This window comes from Pholcus phalangioides, unplaced genomic scaffold (genome assembly GCF_987345545.1).
Source record: "Pholcus phalangioides strain wild (caught in Gottingen) unplaced genomic scaffold, Ppha-v1.0 ptg000015l_1, whole genome shotgun sequence".
In the NCBI taxonomy this organism is placed as follows: domain Eukaryota; kingdom Metazoa; phylum Arthropoda; class Arachnida; order Araneae; family Pholcidae; genus Pholcus; species Pholcus phalangioides.
Window position 1 is genome coordinate 93,946,212 of NW_028301608.1, and position 24,548 is coordinate 93,970,759.

General features: G+C 36.3%; 1 protein-coding gene across 1 annotated transcript; it reads right to left on the reverse strand.

The window, feature by feature from the left end:
- Positions 1-2,533: 2,533 nt before the first annotated feature.
- On the reverse strand, positions 2,534-19,510 carry LOC149077088 (glucose dehydrogenase [FAD, quinone]-like; the record flags this gene model as incomplete). The annotated part of the gene is made up of 11 exons (XM_089242338.1): positions 2,534-2,728; positions 6,189-6,411; positions 9,497-9,674; positions 12,124-12,269; positions 13,270-13,420; positions 15,297-15,464; positions 15,566-15,687; positions 16,132-16,263; positions 16,358-16,541; positions 17,453-17,655; positions 19,345-19,510. Coding segments are annotated over 11 exons (1,812 nt in total), but the record flags the coding sequence as incomplete, so codon positions are not given.
- Positions 19,511-24,548: the final 5,038 nt, after the last annotated feature.

Sequence of the window (24,548 nt, forward strand, 5' to 3'; positions counted from 1 at the left end):
CCTAACGTATTTATGTTTTCAAGCTGCGATTGTTTCGTGTTCATTCTGCCATCTGGTTTCCATTTTATGAAGTAAAGATGGAAATGCTTGAATTTTCATGTTTTGTCAGTATCGTGGTGTAGGACTGCCTCCTCTCTGCGGAGAGACATTTTCAAATGGGAGACCGGCTCCTATTCGCGCTTCGAAGCTGGAAAACCGCAGAGAACCAACTTCAGCCGACCATCTGTGTGCCGTCAACGGGGTTTAAACCTGGATCCTCGGGATAAGGGAGAGTCCACCACGATGCCCACACGACCACCCAGCGGCATGCCCTGTGCCACTTGCTACAAACCCGGGCCCAATCTAACTGTCGACGATTAACTTTCACCCTGAAAAACAAGATGTCCATTTACACAGTATATCCCAAGCAAGCCAGATAAATTTTAGATGATATGCTTAACCTTATCTATAAAAAGGTGGAAACATAATAGCATATCATTATTTTACATCGCAGATTATATGCATTTTTGAAATCGAAATCGACAAGCTTCATTGGGACCCTTCCAAGACCGTCATGAGGTTCCTTTAACTGCAAAAACGGGAAAACAAGATCTGTACTCGTCGATCACATTCAAAACTGGAACTGATATCACGCTGACATCCTATCAGGAAAAAAATTATGAAAATAGTTTTCTGAGTTCACTTCATACTGGTGTAACTTTCAACGAAAACGAAAAAAAAAGACCCCAGAAACAGTTGCCTATTATAACAAAACTAAATATGGAGTCGACGTCGTGGATCAAATGGTGCGGTTATACACAACCAGGGCTGGAAGTCGTCACTGGCCAGTACATGTATTTTCTAACAGTTTCGATATTTCAGCGATAAATGCTTGGATTTTGTACGGACAAGTGACAAGAAAAAATATCACTCGACGAACTTACATATTGCAGTTAGCTGAACAACTGTACCCCCCCCCCCCCGTACTGAGTGTATTTGAATTTAAAAACTACAATTCAAAATGCGATGATATGCAAAACACCTATTGACGGAGACAAAAAAACGACAGAAATGCGAAGTAATGAACTGCGAAAACAATAAAACGCTTCAATCTTGTAAGCAATTCAGAAAACCAGTGTGCCGCAAATGTGCATCGAGATTGGTGATTTGTGCCGAATGCTTTCAGTGCTAGATAATGTATATAACGGTGCATAGCCAATTTGTATAAATTTGCCTGTTTTTCTTGGGTACTTAATTATATTTCATTTTTATTTTATGTTAATATTGATTGAATAGAATTGTGCTCAAAGTTTTCTGATGGATTGTTTCCACAGAATGTGTATAATAGTGCATAGCTAATTAGTGCAAATTAGCGTGTATTTAATCCGTTTTCGCTGGTTTTGTATTTCATTTTTATTTCATTTCTCTCTTTTATTTAATCTTGATTGTATGTATCCTCAATGTCTTCTGATGGATTGTTTCCATAGAATGTATATTATAACTTTTCATTTGTTGAATAAATAGAAGATGCTCTCCGACACGACCCAGCCTCCTAGGAGGTGAAGAGAAGAAGTTGTCTTGCACAACAGCTCTGGGCGTGAGCGGTCATCAATCAATTAATCAATCAGTGCTAGATAAAATCAAACTATATCAACAGGTCAGTGGTTTCACCCTTTATTTTTTGTGCTATAACCCTATTTATGTATATAAATGACATACCGTGATTTAAAACATTAAAGTATCCGAAAATTGCGAAAAAAAAACCAAAAACTATGGATGTCATAAAGACCCCCAACCCGTCTCTTTGTAATTTAAATTACAATTTTATTTCTACAAAGTGTATGAAATTGACCAAAATAAAACCCAGTTTTATTAGAAAGTCAACTTCAATTGATTTTTACATCATAAAAAGGCTAAAACAGTGTTAAAAATTAACTTTATTGCAGAGACCCCATAACTACAGAGGATGAAAATTTTTCTATCCCCCCTCCCCTGAACCTTAATGAATATATAACGTTTCCATTTTATAAATCGAACTGTCCTCCACATCCAGGAATTTTTTCGTGAAAAAATATATTTTTTTAGTTAAGTGTTAAAGGGTTTTTCTTCAATACCTCCAAAAATTTGAAATTCTGTACTTATATGGGGTTCCTGAAATAAACGCTTCAACTGGGTTTGTGAGGACATTATGCCTATATAAAAAGTTATTTTTATTTTAGTTTTTTCAATAACTGTACAACCCTATGCAGCATGAATGGCATATCCTAAATTTACACGTTGTTTGAATACTCTTACTGATTGCAAGTATATGCCTCTATTATCAACGGTTCGCCAGTGAAATGTGGCAAGAGATATTCTGGAATCATCCTGTGTATGTGTTTTAGATCCATCTATTAACTAGCATTTTAAACATTAGTTTCATAAAATCGTTTTCCTCTTGATCAGTGTCACCAAATAATAAAATGATGATAAAAGTATCGATAACTTTATTTGCTGAAAAAAGAAGAAATATATATCAAACTTCACGAAATATTTCATTTTTAAAGCAATCGAGGAACTTCTAAATCTTTTTTTACTTCTAATCACATTGTAATATTCGCGAAAAAAAAATCAATATAGTCCCATATCTCGTTTGATGATATCAGATGCCTTTTCACCAATCATCATAGTTGGTAGTTGAATATTGCCGGATGTTATCCTTGGCATAATTGACGCATCCACGACTCGGAGCCCGTCAATACCTTTCACTCTGCAATAAGAGGAAAAAATTATCATTAAAAATGGAAGCATATCCAGAGAAAAAAGTCTTAGTCGAGGGAAGTTTCACATGATTTTGATTGTGTTTCGGAAAGCGAAATTTTTCCATACGGATTAACTATTGAATTGCAAAATGAAATTATCTTATTAATACATTCCCGTAGTGTGAGCATGTGATCGATACGTTCTCGTATCTTTCATGTTTCTGGCTGCCCTGATAAAAATACAGTAAAATTTCCCTCATCATTATGTACAGCGACACTGGATGTAATGAGAATTCGCATTTATGGTTTTTCCACTCTCTTCTGTCATTCTAGTCTAATTTTCTTGACACTCCATGTACAACTGTGTCTCTAAATCTCTAAGATCATTCTTTTACTAATTCACATTTTTGCACACTGTTTCGGTCAGAAGCATGTTTTCACACTGTTTTGGTCACCCACATATTTTCACACTGTTTTGGCCACTCGCATGCTTGCACACTGTTTTGACACTCGCATGCTTGCACACTGTTTTGGTCACTCACGTGTTTTCACACAGTTTTGGTCACTCACATGCTTGCACACTGTGTTGATCACTCACACGCTTGCACACTGTTTTGGTCACTCACACGCTTGCACACTGTTTTGGTCACTAACATGCTTGCACACTGTGTTGATCACTCTCATGCTTGCACACTGTGTTGATCACTCACACGCTTGCACACTGTTTTGGTCAATAACATGCTTGCACACTGTGTTGATCACTCGCATGCTTACAAGCTGATTTGGTTACTCATATCTTTGCACACTCTTTTGATACTCACATGCTTCCAACACTGCTTTGATCACTCACATGTTTGCACACTGTTTGATCATTCGCATGTTTGCACACTGTTTGATCATTCGCATGCTTGCACACTGTTTTGGTCACTCGTATTCTTGCACACTAATTTGGTCCCTCGCATTCTTGCACGTGTTTAGGTAACTCTCTGACCTAGTCCCTCCTGGTCCCTCACTCGTTTGGACATTCACATGCTTTCTCACTAAATAACTCTTTTAGTCACTACGTTTTTATAAACTCTCTAGGTCACTCTTTTGTTCACTCACTGACCTAGTCCCTTGCTGTCTGGGCACAGGCAGAATTATTGAGGGTTATACAAATTTCGGGACCCTGCATCCATTATAATTTTCTTGGACACTCATTCTTCTAATCTGCCGCCTCTCTGAACTTGCCGCCCTGGTCTCTAGCTCCACTATGCACCCCCTATAAATACTCCAGTGTAAAACCCTCTACAACAAGGGGTACACAACCTTTACAGTTCGTTCGCCAAAAATTTAGGTTAATACTACCGCTCGCGAGACAGAAACTTGTATATAACTTATTGGGTGACCCTGTGACTCGTATTTTACAGGACATTCGGTAATTTTGTGCATCACAAATTTTTCATGAAATGTCCTATTTCTTCCAAAAATTTTCAACGAGGTTTATATATATTTTTTTAAAATCAAGAATGGACATTAAACGTTCATGACATAATTGAACACCTTTGGCTTTTTTTTTTGTAAGTAATGGGGAAGTTCACTTATTCTGAATAATTTTTTACTGTAATGGGCATCGTTAATTGCCTTTGTCTATTTTTTTGGCTGTGATTGGCAATCTTACTTTCCTCAGACCAGTGGTCCTCAAAATGTGTGCCGTGGCTCCTTCGACCGTCGCGAACCAATGTTAGGGACCCTGCGCTGTGCTTATTAATGTGCGCGCCTGTTCAATACCGTGAAGCAGTTCTTCGTTAGACTGTTCACGAGGGCAAAGACGCTGCTGCAAACAAACTCAAAAGTTTGGGAATCATAAACTTAAGCCACCATTACACTATAAAGGGTTTTTTTTTGTTAAAATTATTTTATAAAACTTTTATAAAATTTAATCAGTAGGCTTATTGGTTGTTTTTTTCTTCAAATTTTGCAAAGATCTTTCATCAAACTTTTATAGTGTAATCAAGGCCTTAGACAATTTTTCTGGCTGTATTGGCAAAATATTACTTGCCTTAGTTAGTTTTGCAACTGTAATTGGCATACTTATTTGAATTCGAAAATTTTTTGGCTCTAATTGGTAACTTTACCTGAATTTGACAATTTTTGTACGATTTTTGGTGAGATCCGAGTGATCTCACATGTTTGCAAACTGTGTTGGTCATATGCTTACACACTGTGTTGGTCATATGCTTACACTGTTTTGGTCACTCACATGCTTGTACACTGTTTGGTCACTCACATGCTTGCACACTGTTTGATCACTCACATGCTTGCACACTGTTTGGTCACTCACATGCTTGCACACGCTCTAGGTCACATTTTTGGTAGCTCCTGACATGGTTCCTTGCCTTATAGGTCACTCTTTTGGTTATTCACATGCTTGCTCACGCTCCAACTCACCCTTTTGGCCTTTCAAGGGGTTTGAAAACTCTCTAGATCACTCTCTTGGTCACTCGCTGACCTAGTCCCCTGCAATCTGGGCAGATGCGGATTTAATGAGGAGGTTATACAAATTTTGCCACCCTGCTTCCATTCTAATTTTCTTGAAACCAGCGTTGTCGAAGAAGACAATTTAGTAGATTTCGCACTTCGCCAGTGTCTCAGCGCTTGTAGCTTGCCATTCAATTCAGATATCCTGATAGGGAGAGGGTGTCACCTAATACGATGGTTTCTGCAAAATAAAATTGTCGCCAAAGTCTGTAACCGCCAATTCCGAATTTTCGTCGAATGTCTACTTCGACGAATGCCGGTATCGGTGATGTATTGCGAACAAAAGTTTAAATTGCTCTTGAACCAGAACACCGATATGGTTTATTGTGGAGCTCTTTTTCGAAAGACGGGGGAATGAACAAGTTTTTTAGTAAATTTGACCGGATTTACCTGGAAGTGTGTTTGCGGAATTGGTGATTAAAATTTTTGGGGGACAATTTCCCGATTTCGAACTTCGACAATTTTCGCGCGCTTATAGCTCTCCATTAAATCAGAATATTCTGATGGAATTGCTGTCACCTTATGTGGTTTTTATACTCTTTCCAAATATGATCTTAGTTTGAGTGTAGGTCTCTAAGAAACTCCACAAGCCAAAGTTTTTTCAGACTTCACGCATTTTTCTTCCATCATCGAATAATCTCTATGGCTCGAAAACGGTTCGAGATAGGTCAGTATTGGTAGGGTGTTTCATATTCCGCTTTGCTCGTCTATCAGCTCATTTCGTTTGGCAGAATTGTCCACGTTCAACCTGTATTTTTTAACCTCCGTCACACACTAGGTTTTCTTTTTCTTTTTCTTTGTTTTTTTTGTTTCACCCAAGGATGTCTCGGATTGGTATTTTTTGCACGGCCTGATCAGCGACTAGCAAGTGTTGATGAAGTTTACGGTATTTTTATTATCTGTGTAATATACTCGTACATAACTGTAGCTTAATCATACATAACGTACCGTAGTTTTGAGTCTACAACGGTAGTCTGGTCCTCGACTTTACCCATCTTGACCGTGCCAACTGGATGAAAAACGGTCATTCCGAAAGACAGCGCGTAACAACGTAACCCTTCGTCGCTCTCGAAGTCGTATGACTGGCATCGTGGTGGTAGTTTCCTGGTCGGCTTTGCTCCGATTTTTTGCATGGCATTTGTTCTTGCTATTTTAAGGCAAGTCTTGTAGCCTAATAGCAAGGAAAATCATGTTATATCTTCAGTAAATATATTATAACTATTACACAGGGTGATTATGTAATTCCATTTCCCGCATTTTACTGGTGAATCGTTGGTCCTAAAAGCATAGTTCGAACTGGAAAAAATATCCAAATAGCGTGTTGACCTCAGATTACGCCATTCATGTAGCAAGGAGTTGGACAATTATCAAAATAAAAAGAAAAATTAACTTTTTACACGAGCACCCTGTTCTCAAAATCACAATTAGAAAGTTGTTGCCCGGTTTCTCTTGGGGCCAACAAGAAAATTTCAGAGAAATATGGGTTCAAAAAATGGAGGAAAGTTGGGAAAAAACAGCTTAAAAACTAACGGACGACGGTTCTTTTCCCTGATTTTTGCTGTTCTTTCCCAACCTTCCTCTGCTTTTAAATTCAAATATCTGTATAAATATGTCACTTAGAAACATGATTTGTTGTTGGTCTCAGGAGGGACAGGACAACACCATTTTAGTCAGATTTTTGAGGGCTGGATTTTCGTATAAAAAGTTAATACTTATATTTTGATAACTATACAACCCCTTGCAATATGAATAACGTAACTGAGTTCTACACGATGTTTGGATAGTTTTTTAACTGGAAGTATGTCTTTAGGATCAATGGTTCTCCAGAAAAATGCGGGAAGTGCAATTACATAATCACCCTGTATATTGTAGATTTTTCCTCAGTGTTCATGCCATGATGTTGAGAAAATAATTGGGGGATCGACCTAAAATTTTTATCATTATATTTCACTGTTTGTATTTTTCGAGTCGTGCCAATGTTATAACTGCATTATATACGTAATAACATTTCATATCATATACTATGCATAGTATTTTTAGCATAGAAAGCAAAATATCTGAATATTTCAAAAAACGAAATCGTTCAAGTCGGTTGAGAAAATTAAACTTTTCTCCAGTGAGAGATATATATTTTTGATAAACTAAACCCGTTTTTTACGATCGGGGTGAAATACTTTGTATCGTCCAAATTCCAATGGAATAAATTAACTCCAACTGTCTATTTCTTTTATCTTTTTTCTTCTCATCGCGACGCTTTATTGCAGGGGTGTTCGACGCATGGCTAGCGGGTCACACTTGGGCATCGGATCGTTTTCTCGTGACCCGTCGATCATTTTCAGAAAATAGTGGAAAACATTTAAAAACGATTAATTCCAGAATTAATGAGAGAAATAATTTTACAATTGATGAAAGAAATAATTCCGGAACAAATTGGTCGAAACTCAGAATCAATGAAAGAAATAATTTTATAATTTTTTAAATATATATAATTCATAATTAGTGAAACAATAGCAATTTATATAAATAAATGAGAGAAATGATTTCGTAATTTCTGATAGAAATTATTTTACAATGGATAAAGGAGTTATTGAATAATTATTGAAATGAATATATATGAATATGTTGAAACGATTTTTTTGTGCTAACTGTGCGATATATAAATGTTGCTGCAAAAAGTAAAATCCAATGTGCTGCAGCACTTCGACACCCTCCCATCTGAAAAAGTCTTTCAGGCAGAGAGCAGTTAGGCTTACAACACGATACATGAAAATTCAAGCATTTCCATCTTTACTTCAGAAAATGGAAGCCAGATGTCAGCATGAACACGAAACAAGGTGGTCGGCTGAAGTTAGTTTTCTGAAGTTTTTCGGTTTCGAGACACGAATGTGAGCCGGTCCCCCATTCGAAAAAACTCTCTCCACAGAGAGCAGGCAAGCCTACGACACGATACTTACAAAACATTAGAATTCAAACATTTCCATCTTCACTTCAGCATGAATACGAAACAAGCGCAACTCGACCACATAAATTTAGGGCCAAGCATACACTCAGAATACACATGTACCGATTCGTTAGAAATTCCGTAGAGGAATGTGTACGAGGTGCATGTTCGGATAAGTAGTAGTAGCAAGTGCCACTGTTTATCAGGAAAAACTCATATTAAGGAAAAACCGAAAAAAAAACAGGTGGCTGTATCATTTTTGGGCACACCTTTCCAACATTGAGTAGAAATTATATCAAATTTGTCTCACAAGGAAAGGGTCCCAAGCTGACATGCTCAAAAAATTATGAAAACAATTCAAGTACATTCACCTCAACCAGAAACATATAAGGACCAAACAAATTAGCGGCGAAGTCTCAATTGACTAGAGAACGAGAAAAAAGCGTATTTATTTTCTGTTTTCACATTAAAAAATTTCTTAATGTGTGTTTGGTACATTAACTGTGAAAAGAAAAAAAAAATTGAAAGATATGTTATTGATTCTCTGATACGCTTAGTGGTGGTTAGTGAAACGGAGAATTTTTCTTCATATAATAAGTAAAGGTTTGAAATAGTTTAGACTGCATCAACACTTCCCATTGTCATATTGGTTTGCTAAAAGTAATGTTATCTGAGATAGAAATGAAACATTTTATGACATATTTTTCGTTTTATAGGGCATATTTGCAGTTTTTTAAAGCATAAAAGCATTTTTGTAGAGCATAAAAGCATTTTTGTAGAGCATAAAAGCATTTTTGTAGAGCATAAAAGCATTTTTGTAGAGCATAAATGTATTTTTGTGGAGCATAAATGTATTTTTTGTATAGCATAAATGCATTTTTTGTAGAGCTTTTTTTTTTAAACACTTTTTAGGGCATAAAAATCCTAGCCCTATTAATCACAAAGTCCACACGAAGAGAAGATTCGTTGATTAGAAGCGCCAGTAGTGAATTCTTAACAATCCTTGTGGTTTGTTATCGAAAACTTTGTGTAAAATCTAAAGCTTTCGCGTGGAAGTCTGAAAATATGCATTTCCAATGCTCTCATCACGATTAAAGCATTAGTGATAGATATATTGTTTTCATTATGGTCATGGAAAAAGTTTTATTATTTTTATAGGTTTTATTTTTTCGTTTTCTTGGTGGAAATATATGATAGCCCTATATAACGGGCATACAATCGTTAGAGTCTTAGTTCTGCTGCATACAGTACTAAATACGTTCTATCACATGAGAAAATAAGAAAACACTAATTCTTCAGGAAAACTGAAACCTACCTTCAACGATATCGTTGAGATCATCTTCATTTTCGTAATACCGCGGATCAATGAGAGGATCATCAAATGGGTCTTTGGATCGTAATTTAACCGTTCCTCGACTTTTGGGTTTTAACGAATGCGCTCCGCAACTGTAGACGTTCTTGTTTTCATATTCCGAAAATATCGCTTCGTATACCTGTGACAAATATGAAAGTATAATAGTCACAATTATTTCAATGCTGTCCTTCCATAATTGCGTGCAACATGGATCACTGTACTGTAAAGTGAAAAAGAAATCTTACAAAAACGATACTCCAAATAAAGTAAATAATAATAATATAATGATAATATAATCAATAATTCACACTCGTCTCTGATCGGTAATTTATACAGCGGGAATCAAATTGTTTGTCCACAGGACTACACCTTTTTGAAACCATTGACTTTAGAAGCAAAAGTAAACTTCCAATTACAAAAAGTTTCCAAATGGCATGCGGCTTCTGAAAATTTCATATTTTTTCTGAATTATAAATAAAAAAAATTATAAATGAAGCTAGTTTTGTGTTATACAGTCTTCGTGTACTAAAACTTCGAATTAGTGAAGTATGTAACTTGATCGGAAAAGTTATGTACAAAAACGTTCATACCTATATCTATCGAGATATTAACCCTTTATATCCGACATTGTGAAAATTAGAACAAAGGAGAAAATTATAATAAATAAGTGCTCGGAATCGATCAAACTTTTTAACAGATTAATCAAAAATGTTTAATCGATTGAACGAACTTTAATCGAATACTCTCAAGTATTATATATATAATTCCTTCCCCCTCCCCTCCCCTCCTCTCCTCCAGTACCATTTGAGAGCAGTTTCAAAGGGAAAAGGAAATAACTCTCACATGGTACTGGAGGAGAGGAGGGGAGGGGGAAGGAATTGATGTTTCCCGAACAGGAAAAATGCTGTTCACAATGGAGACAACAAATTTCGGTCTTGTCTTCTGGAACTGAGAATAACTGAAAAAAGAAAAAAAACCCATTTAATACTGAAATCCTCACTAATTTTCGTAGAATCCACTTGTATTTTCCCCATGTCGAGAAATTTGATCAAAATATTGATTCAAATATTTTTAAGTATGGTCACTCATCTAAAATGTTACATCTAAAAACATAATTTAAAACATCTAATCGTTTCTTCAAACAAATAAAAATAAATTATGAATTTTTACTAAGAATTTGAATCTAATTTTAATTGGACTAATCGAGTCCATTAATTCAACTAAAATTTTCATTTGCGATTAACAATTGATCGATTAATCTATTAATCGGACATATATTGAATTGAATTAAAAATATAAATGTAATGATAAAAATAAATAGTAATCATGCAAATTATTTGGTAGGTCATTTAAGTTCTAATTAAAGACAAAAAAAATGATTTGAAACAATTAGTGAGTTCAAAACAAATTATCTAACACCTGGCACTTTAAAATACCGCTAGGATATAAAGGATTAAAGATGAAAATTTGCTATATTTTTTGGTGATTTATTGCTGTTATGTTTACAAGTTCGTATTGGATTGAAAATTTCTGTTTTTTGGGACTGATATACCCTCTCACAAGTACTGTTTTTTTTTTTAAATTCAGATTATTTTATTAAGAATCTAAAAATTTTCTTTCTTTTTATCACTCACTATTTCAGGTTCATCCCTTTAGGACAAAATTATTATGAAATAATTATTTAAACTTTCGAGGATGAAGAAATGAAGTGAAAATGAAACACGCACGCACGCACGCACGCACGCACGCACACACACACACACACACACACACACGCGCGCGCGCACACACACACACATTCAACCTGTGGTGTATAAATGTTTCCTGTGCAGATACAATCAAATTTCATGAAACGTTGCTGGTTTCAACTTCAAACCACTGGCAAGCGCAGATCCAGAAAGCGGGCGATGGGGGTGATGACCCATCCCCGAGCCGGTAAATAAGGCAACAATCGGTCTATCGCGTATAATGCATGGCTATCCTAAGAACTATGAATCGCCCCTTCCTACACATTGTCATGGATCTGCGCTTCACCACTGGTTACATAAGAAACGCAAATGAAAAGATGGTTTCGTTGTAAAATAACTTGACTGGAAAGACTATTATTGAAATCACTGAAGAGTAAAACTATTTTTTTTATTTACTCACAATGGCAATTAGTTTTACATAATTTTTACAATATGAACTTAGTTTGTGTTCTCTAATTTTGTAAACCATACCCTATCAATAATTGGTGATAAATGTTAAAACTTCAAAGTTCGAGTTGCACCTCCATAAATATTGCATTCAGGCATATGTAATAATTTGCAAATGTTTTCTCCGAACATGACCTAGACATTTCATGTTTTTTATGTATATACGACCCTTCAAATAAATTTCATTTTAAGAAACATCATCTGTTTGAAAACTTTTGTAGTTGAAAGTAAAATTCTAAAGTCAACGGTTGCACAGCTATCTCGGCAACCGTTGAGTGACAATCGTTGAAAACAATGAAGTAATACACGTCGAAACCACCCTGTATATTATCATCTATTACATACGGACGATTGGAGTTAGACGAAAATAAATGCGAAAGAATGTGTTTTTACCTCTTCCTTCAGATTAACAGATTTGTAAATTGAAACATTCACTTCATTGAAGTAAAGCTGATGATCGTTCAGCTCTCCCGGAAGTTGCTGTTCTCCGTTCTGAAGAAAAGCTATTGCTGCTATAGATGCCTGAATTGTCAGTGGGCCTATATAGAATGATAACAAAATGTGTATATATAAGAAGAATGTGCATTTTGTCCCCACACTACTTTACCGCACACCAACGCTGGCCATATATCGCCATACGGCAATTTCCAACCACAGGAGTTGGGTGGGAAATGAAGGCTCCATCAATCGGCGGTCGCCCCAGGCGAGGTAGGTAAAGAACTTGCTTCTAACGTTCTATGCATGGATTCGAACCCATGGATAACGTTCATAGTGGAAGACGAGCATCTTACCACGGTGCCACTCGGGCAATGTCCATACACTGGGGGTTGTCCCGAATTACACCGGTGAAATTAAAGGGATAACAGTTCATGTCAAGACAAACAATTTCCGAAATCGAACCCAGGGGAGCAACCCAGTAGCATGGTGGTAAGATGCTCATCTACCATCGTGAAAGTTGCTGTCACGGTCCAAGGTTCAAACCCGATGGAGGATATAGATAAGATGCTTTCCCTAACGAGCTTGAGGCAATCACCGATAGACAACGTCTTCATTTCCATCTTATCTCATTAATGGCAGTAAATTTTGATATGGCCAGAGTTGGTGCTTGGTGAAGTAGGGTAGCAACCCACACGTATCCTTCAGAAGCAACCAAAATATTTCATTGTTGGTTGGCATATCATGAGGAACGACAATGAAATTCTGTATATACGGTGCTCTGTAAGAGGATTTTTTTTCCACTTCTAGTCACAGGCGGTTACGGAAAGAAAAAGTATTATCCTTTTCCTTCTCCTATGGTTTTATGCGTGTGTGTGTATATATAAGGAGGGGGGGGGGGTACTTTCACTCCTTGGTTAATTTTAGGACCTTCTCCCTCCTCTTGTTTTGCTGCTTTTGACTTAAATACAATGTTAACATGCGTTGGAAATATGTCATTTGGGATCCTACGTTCAATTGGTAAAAAAATCACTGTCGTGATGTGTACTTGCATTTTGGTGGAAGAGTAATCGGTCACCTTGTATATTTGAAAGTATTCATTACCTTCTTTGCTATCGACGTATTGGTCGATGTATTTTCTTTGTGTCAAGTTGTTGACGTAGGTAGGAAAGTTCTCATCTAGTTCAAACACCATTGAAGCGTCGACGTGATCGTGGAAATTTTGTCCAACTGGTAAATCAACAATAACTGGTATCTATTTAAAGAAATAAAAGTATTTGATACGGTCAATGTTTTACATGATATTTTTGTATTCTTGAGTGTGTCTCTCGTTAAATAGTTTTTGCACCGTTACTTCAATTTAATAGAGCACTAAAATTGTAGATCTTTCCGATCATTACCGATTGTGATACTATCACAACCGATTATTGAGGAGCCTAACTGTGAGAGTATTTGATGTAAATTTCGTACACGTATGTATGACATACATTTGTGTATGTCAGCCAGTTTCGTCTAGGCAGCACCTGACATAAACACGTGCATGTTAGATGCTGCACAGACAAAGCTGGTAACGAATGAATATTGTTACGATTGCAATTCAAATACTAATTTTTTTACTCGCTGCAGCGAGATTTTTCATTTCCGCTCAAAGTTGGAAAACTAGAGAAAGATCACTAGAGAAGAAAAACAAAATAGAGCTAATCACTACTTCACTTCCTGCGGTGAATCACGACGACCACATGACCACATAACAGCAAGGTTTCTAGGTATCAAAAATGATTATGCATGTAATTTGGCATTTTTGGGACTGTCATAAACTGAATCTGAACCTTTATTGATTTGCACATCATGCCTATCAATTAATAAGTAGATGGCTTAGTTAGAGGTGGCTAGAATGTAATTACAAAATTTGAAGCCAGTAAAACTATTTGCAAGAAAACTGAAATTTTTCGAACATATACTGTACATACATACGGTAGTACAATAAAAAATGTAATATAATGATGATAAGAAAGAATTACAGTAAAACCTATTTTTTGCGGACACCGGTAGGTCAACATAATTCATCCATAAATCCATAAAAAGGACAACAAAATTCGTTCGTAAAAGAGGGGTGGCAGCATCTGCGTCCGTTAAGAGGCGATTTCACTGTATGTCTAAGCAAGTGCACAATTAAAAAAAAAAACATTTATGAATAATGTAGACGGGGAGAAAAAAATGTCAGTGCAAAGATTCATTGCCTGGGAGCATAGACAAAGAGCAAATGAGAATACAAAGGGAGGATGGGGGTCACACACCACGGACAATAGGTCTGATGAGAGCGTTCGGATTGAAATTTATAGAACACATAGGCTACGAGGCTTCCCAACATTTAAGAATCTTCGGGCTCATAATATTATAAGCACATCCAGCTTTCTCTCTTTCAACCAAGCGCAACTCCGGTCTATCGCCATGAGTAATTTACTACCGCGTGAGCTGTGCCGGAAAAGTGAATGTGTATTAGGTGTTATGTATGAATATTTAGTGCTGCCATCTATTGTTAAAATTCGAGAGGGAAGTGTAGTGATTAAATATTTGTACCGTTGTAGACCTGTTACTCTCTGAGCCAAAACTTTTTGACGGTAAGATCGGCTCGCATATGGCTTCTTAGCAGAATTCATGGGCTATACAAAAAACGCAATATCTAGCAACCAGGGGACTTCCTATTGGGGGAAGGGAGGGGGGGGGTTATAAAACACGAACTGTACCAACGAAGTACCACTACTACTAATACTACTTAACCGAACATGTACCTCGTACACATCCCTCTACGGAATTTCTTAACGAATCGGCACATGCCGGAGAATGTATGTTCTGAGTGTATGCTGGGCCCAAACGTATTTATGTTGTCAAGTTTTGTTTGTTTCGTTTCCATGCAACCAACTCGCTTCCATTTTCTGAAGTAAAGATGACCAATGGAAGCCAGATGGCAGCATGAAGTATCCAGGAAGTACCAAAAAAAACATCTGGACTATAAAATATTAATGAATTATTATGATCAATGTATTTCATCCTCATAATTTTTAAACCCCAAACTCGGGACTTCTCGTAAACATAGCCTCAGAAAAAGAAAGATGATTTAGAAAAATTACATCCATTTCTTCTAGGTGTTTTCTTGGACCGACGCCGGAAAGCATCAAAAGCTTGGCGCTGTTGACTGTTCCAGCTGACAGTATAACCTCACGCTTAGCTTTTACTTGATGTTCTATTCCATTGAAGTCAAAAATTACACCTGTAGCTCGTCCATCTTCAATTACAACCTAGAGGATCGATGTTGAAGGAGAAAAAAATATGATATTTCTAATTTTTTAAGATAATCATGAAATAAAATGCACTGGTAAATGAAGTAAAAGTGTGGTACTTTTTTCACAAAAGCTTTTGACACGATATTTAAGTTCGATCTATCGTCCGATGGCACTAAGTAGCCTTTGGCTGCGCTACATTTTTGGCGGTCTCTAATGGTACTCTGAATGTAGAAGAAACCTGCGAAACCATAAAAACAAATCAGATGGGGACTATTCCGTTTATTATGAAATATCCAGTTTTCAAAGCATATAATTTTTTTAAAAAGAAAACTAGCTCAGACCACTAGAACTTTTTGAGTTTATTTGATTGTATGAAGAGATACAAATTAGCTTAAATTATATAAGTAAACATTTTATCCAAAAAGTGAAGTGGAGAGCCGAATTGCGGTAAGATTTTGGATAAATAGCTTCACAAAAACCGTGAATTCCTATTACTCACATTACCATTTGGAACAATATGGTTAAATCAAATTTAACAGGTTTTGAATCAATCAATACATGTTAAATTCGCTTCAGCTTGCATTTCTATTAAACTATCTTTAAGATGTGAAATATTTGTTTTAGTTTTGTCGGAATAATACGTATCAATTAGCGGCTGGAATAAAGATAATATCTTGCGAACCATTTTGGTCTTCGCCATTTGAATCACCATACTTGTACCCGAGTTCTGCTGCTGCATCAGTCACGAAATAAGATAACGGCAGTTTGAAAGCACGTTCTTCAATCGTGATAGGCCCATTTCTTCCGTGGTAATCTAAATATCGTCGAAATATACACTCATTAATAACAATAATAGTTTCGTTCGGAAACATAACTTTATGAAACTATTTAATTACTAAAAGACTCACAAGGATTAGTGAATACTTTGTTATTTTCCAGTTTTTTGAAGTAAGGCAAGACGTCATCATAACCCCAACCGTCGGCACCCATTTCTTTCCATTCTTCGTAATCAAGTTTGTTGCCCCTGACAGCGAACATTGTATTTAATATAGTCGAACCTCCTACAGCTTTGCCACTTGAAAAATGAACTTTCTGAGCATAAGAGAAACATAATATGGCCCAATTATAAAGCGTCGATCTTATTTAATAAATACACATGATTTTTCGTCTCGAAAAAATTCTGTTTACCTACTTCTACATTTTCTTACTGGGCACAGTAAATTTAGTATTAAGAAAATGAGCAGAATACACGTGTATTCATAAAACTGCGAACAACCAAAAAAGAGCAATACGTAGGGGAAGAAACGTAAAACAGAGTAGAAAAGAACAGTTCGTATATCATAACACTGTTTATTAATTTTTTTCGAGTCCAATTGTCCCCTGTTCATATTTTCTTCCCGTAAGTGTCTGGTATTATCAAGACCCCTCTCTTTTCCAGGAGCGAGACCCTTTCTACTTACTCTTATTTGATTTTTTTAAAATTAATTTATAGTGAACTGTTGCCGAAGTTTCAAAAGCTGGCTATTGAGAAGATGAATACAGAAAAGAAAATTCAACTCCCTTTGTTAGGAATCGAACGCACGTCATCTCACTTACCGGATGAGCGCACTAGACCACTACGCTACAAAGGCAACGAATCCCCTTTCTCCTTGAAGTTCGTGTGCGCTGAACGGGGCTTTACATGGACAGCCAGACCTAACTCGGACTAAAGTAAGTTCAGATTGCTGACACTGTCACCAGATGTCAACTTATCCGAACGGGATTTCAATTCGTTGCCTTTGTAGCATAGTAGTCTGGAGTGTTCATTTGGTAAGTGAGAGGACGTGAGTATTCCTGTCATGCTGATCTCTTTCGTGGTTTCCCTCCATGCCGACTAATGCGGGGGAATACGGTTGGTAGTTTCACAATTAAAAATAAATGTAAAAACCGAAAAATTCAAAGTTTCTCGTTCAGGTCTGAGGAGGTTATATACGGATGTTTTTCACACAAATAATATCGCTCACATTATCTTTCTGACCGTAGCAGCAGTTGTGTTGAGACTCAGTCGTATAAGCCCAGTCAATGTCACTTTTGAAAAACTGTCCATAGGCAGCCGGCAAGTCTGTCAAAAGAGGTGCAGATTTTCCAGCCTCGAGCAGCAGAATGCGAACGCTATCCACTTCGGAAAGTCGCGCAGCAACAGTTGATCCACCGGCACCGGATCCAACTACATCAAAATATGTACTTCATTAGAGAGCTTAAACACAACAGAAACAAAATCGATAACTTTATAAACATCACAACATTTTACTCGGGTTCCATTTAAATACGCAAAATATTCGGTATGTGCATATATCCTAGGAAAAAATATTACTCATCCATGAGATATGGAAACTGAGAAAAAGATAAAAGCAATTGGTTCACACATTACGAACCAGCAAAATGGTCATATACAGGGGGTGATTCCATAATCCCCTCCCCCTACCACCTTTTACTGGTGAATCGTTCATCCTAAAGGCACTTCCAATTGGGAAAAAGTATCCAAATAATTGTAGACCTCACATACGTCATTCATATTGCAATGGGTAGTATAGTTATTATTTAGGGTTATTTATTTAAAGTTAATTTTTATAGTACAACCATAAAAATTAACTTTTTACACGGACATCCTTTTCTCAAAAACGTGGTTAGATTGTTTCCCTGTCTCTCCTGAGGTATATGTATATTGTCACAACGATTAACACAAATGTATAACGATTAACGAATGTAGGTTCGTTCTTTGCATCGTAACGAATGTACAATATAACGATTAACGAATCGATTAACGAACAGAGCCCTGGTCATGCTCGGTCTGTTCTGTCTCTCTTGAGGCCAATTGGGTTCAAGCCCCTCAGGGTTAGACAGGGCAACAACTTTCTAATAGAGGGTTTTTCAGGAGAGGGTGTCCGTATAAAAAGTCAATTTTTATAGTTCAACAGCTACACAATGTATTGCCTTCGTATGAGGCGACAATGTTTTGTTTTTATAATAAAACTTTTCGGATACACCCACCCTTCGGGAACGCTTCGATATCTCTATGAGATGGGAAGCGGGGTGTGTCCGGTCTTCAAAGGTCAAAGCTACACAACCCCTTGTAACATGAATGAAGTATCTTATGTCTCTTGCCCCAAGATACATTTGATAGCGTTAAAGCGAGCTCCGAATCCTGAGAAGCGTTTGAACACTTGACGCAAATGTTCCTTGTGCTCATTAGCGTTTGTAGATGTCAAGAGAACATCGTCGAAATGCGGTATACAAAAGGTGAAACCTTGCAACACCGTATCACATCAGCTCGTAAATGCAGGACCATCAGATGGCGACATATATATATAGAGACAGATGTTTTTCTCCTCTTGATAATACAGAATTTTTGGAAGACTGGTTATATCTGGAGATGATAATGATGATTTGGGAGACACATAATGTGTATAGTGTGCGATAATGTGTCATTCCCTCTGGTAGTGGTCATGTGGAACACATACTGCTGTAATAAACGATTCGGGGCATTCTGTTCGTTATTTGCGTATCTTTTCTTTGACTTGTGTACGTCAGCTCCACCTAACGGCTGTTTTTTGAGTTCTTTTTTGTTCCTGTCTTAAAAAAATTCCCGTGACATAGCGATGCTAACCCTGCAAACCGTTTTTTACTTCGATTATTATTCGATTAAGTTTTTATGGACTTTTTGCCCGTCCTGTATAAGCGGGACCATATAAGAGAGTTGATACTATTTAATTTTTTTTCTTTGAAAACCTTTCAGTTTGTTTTGAATACCGATATCTATATGGAGGAAATCAGTAAGTTTGTCAATCAAATCTGCGCATTTAAATTTCATTGAACCGAAAAAAAAACCCCAAAAAACTCGTGGATGAACACTTACCAATAATAAAGTCATACTCATCATCGAACGTATTAGACGTCTTTGGAGTGTGCTTTTGAACGGAGAGTGATGCCAGTAGAATCGGAAGTAGTTCCGAATCGGCATAATCTGTTTTATACTGTTTTTCGGCAGTGACGTTGTAAGCGGACGCAGCGCTGTACTGTAATCAATTCAAAAGCCTTTGAGAAAGTCATTAAATTCTATCACTGGTACTACCGCATAAATTCACTTAATGAATTAAAAATTCATTATTTTAAATTCACTCAATTTTTTTTTCTAAATATTTTCAGTAGTTTGAAAATCAAAATTTTTTTGATCAGTCTTTGTGTTACAAGTGCTAAAACCAACTGCCTAAAGAAACCAGTTAACGAGAGTTTCGTGAAATTGGGTGATACCACTCGCTTAAGGAAGAAGTGGGTGCTGGAACAGACGGAATTGGTAGGAGCTACGTATACAGTATAAGATCTTTTGCATCGTCTTAGGAATGTTGGGGGGGGGGCGCTATGAATAAAAATTACCTTCGGTGGGGGAAGAGAGACAGAATAACTTACTTTCGAATAATTTGTTTTCATTCAAGGATACGCAAACTCCTGCTCACGCAAGAATTTCATGCAGAACTCAGAGCAATTAAAAAAGTATTTCATTGTTTTATAGAAAAGATAAAGGAGGCATTGGGTAGAGAAAGATTCACTCGAACTTGGTTAATTCAAAGTCCAAAGTCACTGGAAAAAGTTTCGAATTATAAAAAAAAATTCGAATTAGCCAATTAATTTTTCTGGGATCCGTCAAATGACAACAAATTCCAACTTGATCATCAACATTCACATGGAAAATTATACTTATCAATCATTACAACTTTATCATTAGTTACAAAACGGTTTCCCAAATTTTAGTAACTTATAATAATTGGCCTCTTAGCTGCAACATTATTCCACTACACCGATCTAAATATAAATATATATTTAATATAGATTCATTTAAATTCATGTTTGGTCATGGAAGTAGTAATTCAACTCTTTCCCGAGGAACGAAAAGTTTGTGAATCCTTTCTAAATCAGTCTCCCAATATTTTCCATTCCACCATCATTGCGTCTTTTTTTTCCAAAGGCATTCCGCTGGATCTTATATTGCATGTGTAGCCCCTTCCATCCCTTCTGGTTCTTTCCGCAGCCCCATCGGGTGATATCACAGATTTTGCGAAACAAAATTCGATAAACTAGATACATAATTGAGATATAAAACTTACGTTCTCTGTACGAAAAAAAAATTAAATTGATAAACATACATAAAAGATTAACTGAGATATAACTAGATAGTAAGCCTGATATTCAGAATAATAAAGTAATAATAAAAAATAGTAATAATAATTTAGAAAATAATATATTGAGAATGTCGCATAATTTTTTTAGGCTCCAGTGCAAGTGTTGATTATTGGTGACCTTCCGGGGTATTTTTTTAAAAATATCATTTTGGATAAAACAAAAGTTGTTTTAGTTTGGATATGGTATAAAATAAAGAAAATAAATGTTATATCGCAGATTTTTCGGCAAAAAAAAAATATTACCAATTTTATATGTAAAATATGTAAAATTAGCATAATTTCAGTGATTCTCTTAGACAATGTACATTAAAAACTACTGCTTGTGTCAACAAGTTCTTGTTCACGCAGATTATTGCTATGACACTGTTCTGCGCAATGAACCAAAAGTTTTAGAATACTAAGAAAACGTTTTTCAGATATGATTGTTTACGTGAAAAAAAATACAATTATAAGTACAAACTTATAATTGTATTTTACTTTTTTGTACTTGTACAAAAAAAATACTTGATATTGTCAATTCAAAATTATGTAAATCAAAAAGCTTCAAACATATTGATTAATTTTTGTTAGTGCATTGTACAGCCAGAGCTGTTTAAAATACAGGGAAAAAGTTTCATAGAGGGGGGTAATTTGAAAAATGCTTGCGAAATCACGTTTTTCGTAAAGCAAAAAACACAAATATTCAGAAAACGCATTCAAAGATTTCATTTTCAGACGAAGAGCATTAAATTCGTTTTACTTAATTCTCGCAATAACAATTGCTTCTAGCTATTTTACGGATGAAAGTAAAAAAGTTTTAGATTCTAGAACAGTGTGTGGTTCTTAATCTTTTTCCGTTCCGCACTCTTAGCGCAATACGATTTACCTCCCCGAACCACATTAACCAGCTGAGGGGCCGCGACGCATATGTGAGTCAAAACTCTAGTGTACCAAAAGGGGCAGCAACTCACATATGCGTTCACCAAAAATGGTTTCGAAAGTGCCACGAAGGCACAGCTGCGTCGGAGAAAACCAGTTCCTTCCCCCATATCTTTTGTATTGCACCGGACACTAATACTGTCATGTCATACGCCCCTTTCTTTTCTCCATTTTTAATCTTCAAATTGCCCCTCACTTGAAGATCTCTAAAATAAAAGGACACGGGAAAAGAAGAGTTGTGGGGCACATGTACCTTCCTACACATTGATAACACAAATACTCATTCATAGACGAACACAAATGAACAATTGAGTGTTGTTTGACATCGGTTTTCTTCGAGGATTATCACGAAGACTACTTTGGGTTGGGGAGGTATTAGGAACTCAGCAGTGATATAGAAGCATTCTTGGATATCAGATAATTCCGTCAACAAAGGGAAACAGATTTTCTTGTAAAAGACCTTGATAGACTGTAGCATATTTCATTCTGTCAATTTATCAATGTCGCCAATTTTTATTAAACGTTGTGTTTATCATAGAAATTTTATGCAACCTTTCAATAATTGTGCGTTGCAATTGAAAATTAAATACCTATAGCAGAACAATAAAATCATGAGCGGAAACATAGGGGACTGGTCGCCTCTACCGAGTGACGTACACAGGAGAGAGGCACGTTTCGAGAGAGGCATAAAAGACTTCGGGGGAGGGGGGGGGCACAAAAATTTTCTTCCTGAGAAATTCTGAGTTACTACCCTTCAAAAAACATTTATATTAACAGAAATTGGTAAATATAACATATAAAGAATATTCTCTTTTGATATTTCAATTTTTTTTACATAAATCTAGTGAAACTTTCATAGGCGGCCAAACCTATTCTCTGTCTCTGGCCAAAACAATTTTTCTTTCCTTTGCGGCAAGTTTTTCTCGGAACGGAAAATAGGCTCCATAGACATAATACAAAAATAACCCCTATTTCGCGGCCACCTCTGTATGCGATCAGCGGCTAACTTGTAGTCTTAGAAGAGTTTCACTGTATAATTTCTTTTGCCTAATTTTTAATGGGCTTGGGGGGTCGGTGCACGGGTCTGCCTCCCTGCCCCTTTGCCCTACCGCCCTCCGTTTCCTCAAAAATAAATCTGTATTATCATAGGCGGAGAGTGGAGGAGGAAAATCCACCCCCTCCCCCTCGTTCGAAGCGCCTGCATCCGTTTATGAATGAAATACAGTGTGAATCCCCTCTCTTGCGGAACAAAACAACTTGTCCGTAAAAGAGGAGTGACCGTAAAGAAGAAGTTTTTCATTTGTGATTGAGAAATTACTCTGTGAAAAAAATTCATCATTTGAACATCGGTGACAAAGGGTCCATAGGTGGATCCTTTGATCTCAGATTTATTTTTCTTGTAATCTTGCACATAGTAATGAGCAGAGATACGGAAGTTCACGGGGAGAGGGGGGGGGGAATTCAACATAATTTTTAGGAATTTATTCAGCTTTATTAGCTTTGCGTTGAGATAAGTAGACCATTCTTCAAATACAGATAAATACCCCGTATTACCTGTACAAAATACATTCCTATTCATTGTACTAGCAAGTTTGAAAGAAACGTAACGTCAGTACAAGTGAAAACAGATAAAGATTTTCCTTTCCCCTCTAAACCCCTCTTCTTGAAATTCTTTTTTTTTCCTTCCTTTTATTGTTAGCTAAAATTGTTTCTTTCCTGATAAGAAACTATCTCAAAAATGTTTATTCAGTTATTCAGTTGCCTATTATAAATTGACTGTTTCATCACCTTCATTTTAACTTGCGGCAATATTGAAACAATGTAAAAAAAAAATGAGTGACAGAGAAGAGCTTTTATCAAGCTCAGAAAATGAATCATCTAAAATAATCCGTTTCCGAGTCGGAAGAGGAAGACATAAATGATGTAATATACTGAACCGGTGCAAACTTAATGCAAGAAATCCTCGAGATATATGCGAGAATATTATTAATATTGCAAATGTGCCGCTAGTTCTCAATGCCTTGCAATGCGGAACATTTTACTGAATTTTTGTAACCTACTGTATTTTTATGGGGACTTTTTCTCATTCTTTTATTTTTCTACTATCGGTTCAATTCACAAATTTAATAATTGCTACTTCAGGTGTCTTTCTTATATTCATTATAATTTTCAAGTACTTCGTTTACCCCACATCTGTATGTTAGAGAAAATACTTCATTGAAAAGCTATCAAAACTCATTTTGTGAGAATGGTATGAACTCATGTGTATATGTTGCAGTAAATATGAAAAATCAGTGATTACCCATAATCACCAATCGCGTCGGTATAAAGTAAATTAATTTTCCTACATTTATGACTTTTATCAGTGATTACGCATAATTCCCGAATGTAGGTGATAAATAACATAAATATGGAACAAATCATGCAGAAATATACCCAAATTCAACCACTTATCAGTTTTTCCCGTACGTGATGGCAGGAATTAAATTAAATGAAAATAATGTTATAATAATAAAAACATATAAATTATTACCAATCTTGTAATGTTAGCTATCGTTAGAATGTTACCTTCAGAATGTTGGAATTACCTTTTGGGTGAGACAATATACTAGGGAAAACAACGTGAGCATACCAAAAATTAGAAGAGAACAACAGTTAAATGCGTTTCGGAACTGTATGAAGTTCCTTCTTCAGTAGCAGAGACAAATAGTGGAAAGACAAAATAATCTTTATAGCTGGAGTTACTCACCGTTCAAGACAAGGAGTCGGACATTTTGACTCTGTCTTGAACATCGGTATTTGTCTATTTATCACCGGTAAATATGATAAATTCGGAAAACTTAACAAATTTGTCAAAATGGTCTGGAATTATGCATAATAACCGAATTTTTCACATTTACCATAAAATATATACGGGGGGGGGGGCACAGGTAACGATACGCACGGCATTTTACTGGCGAACATT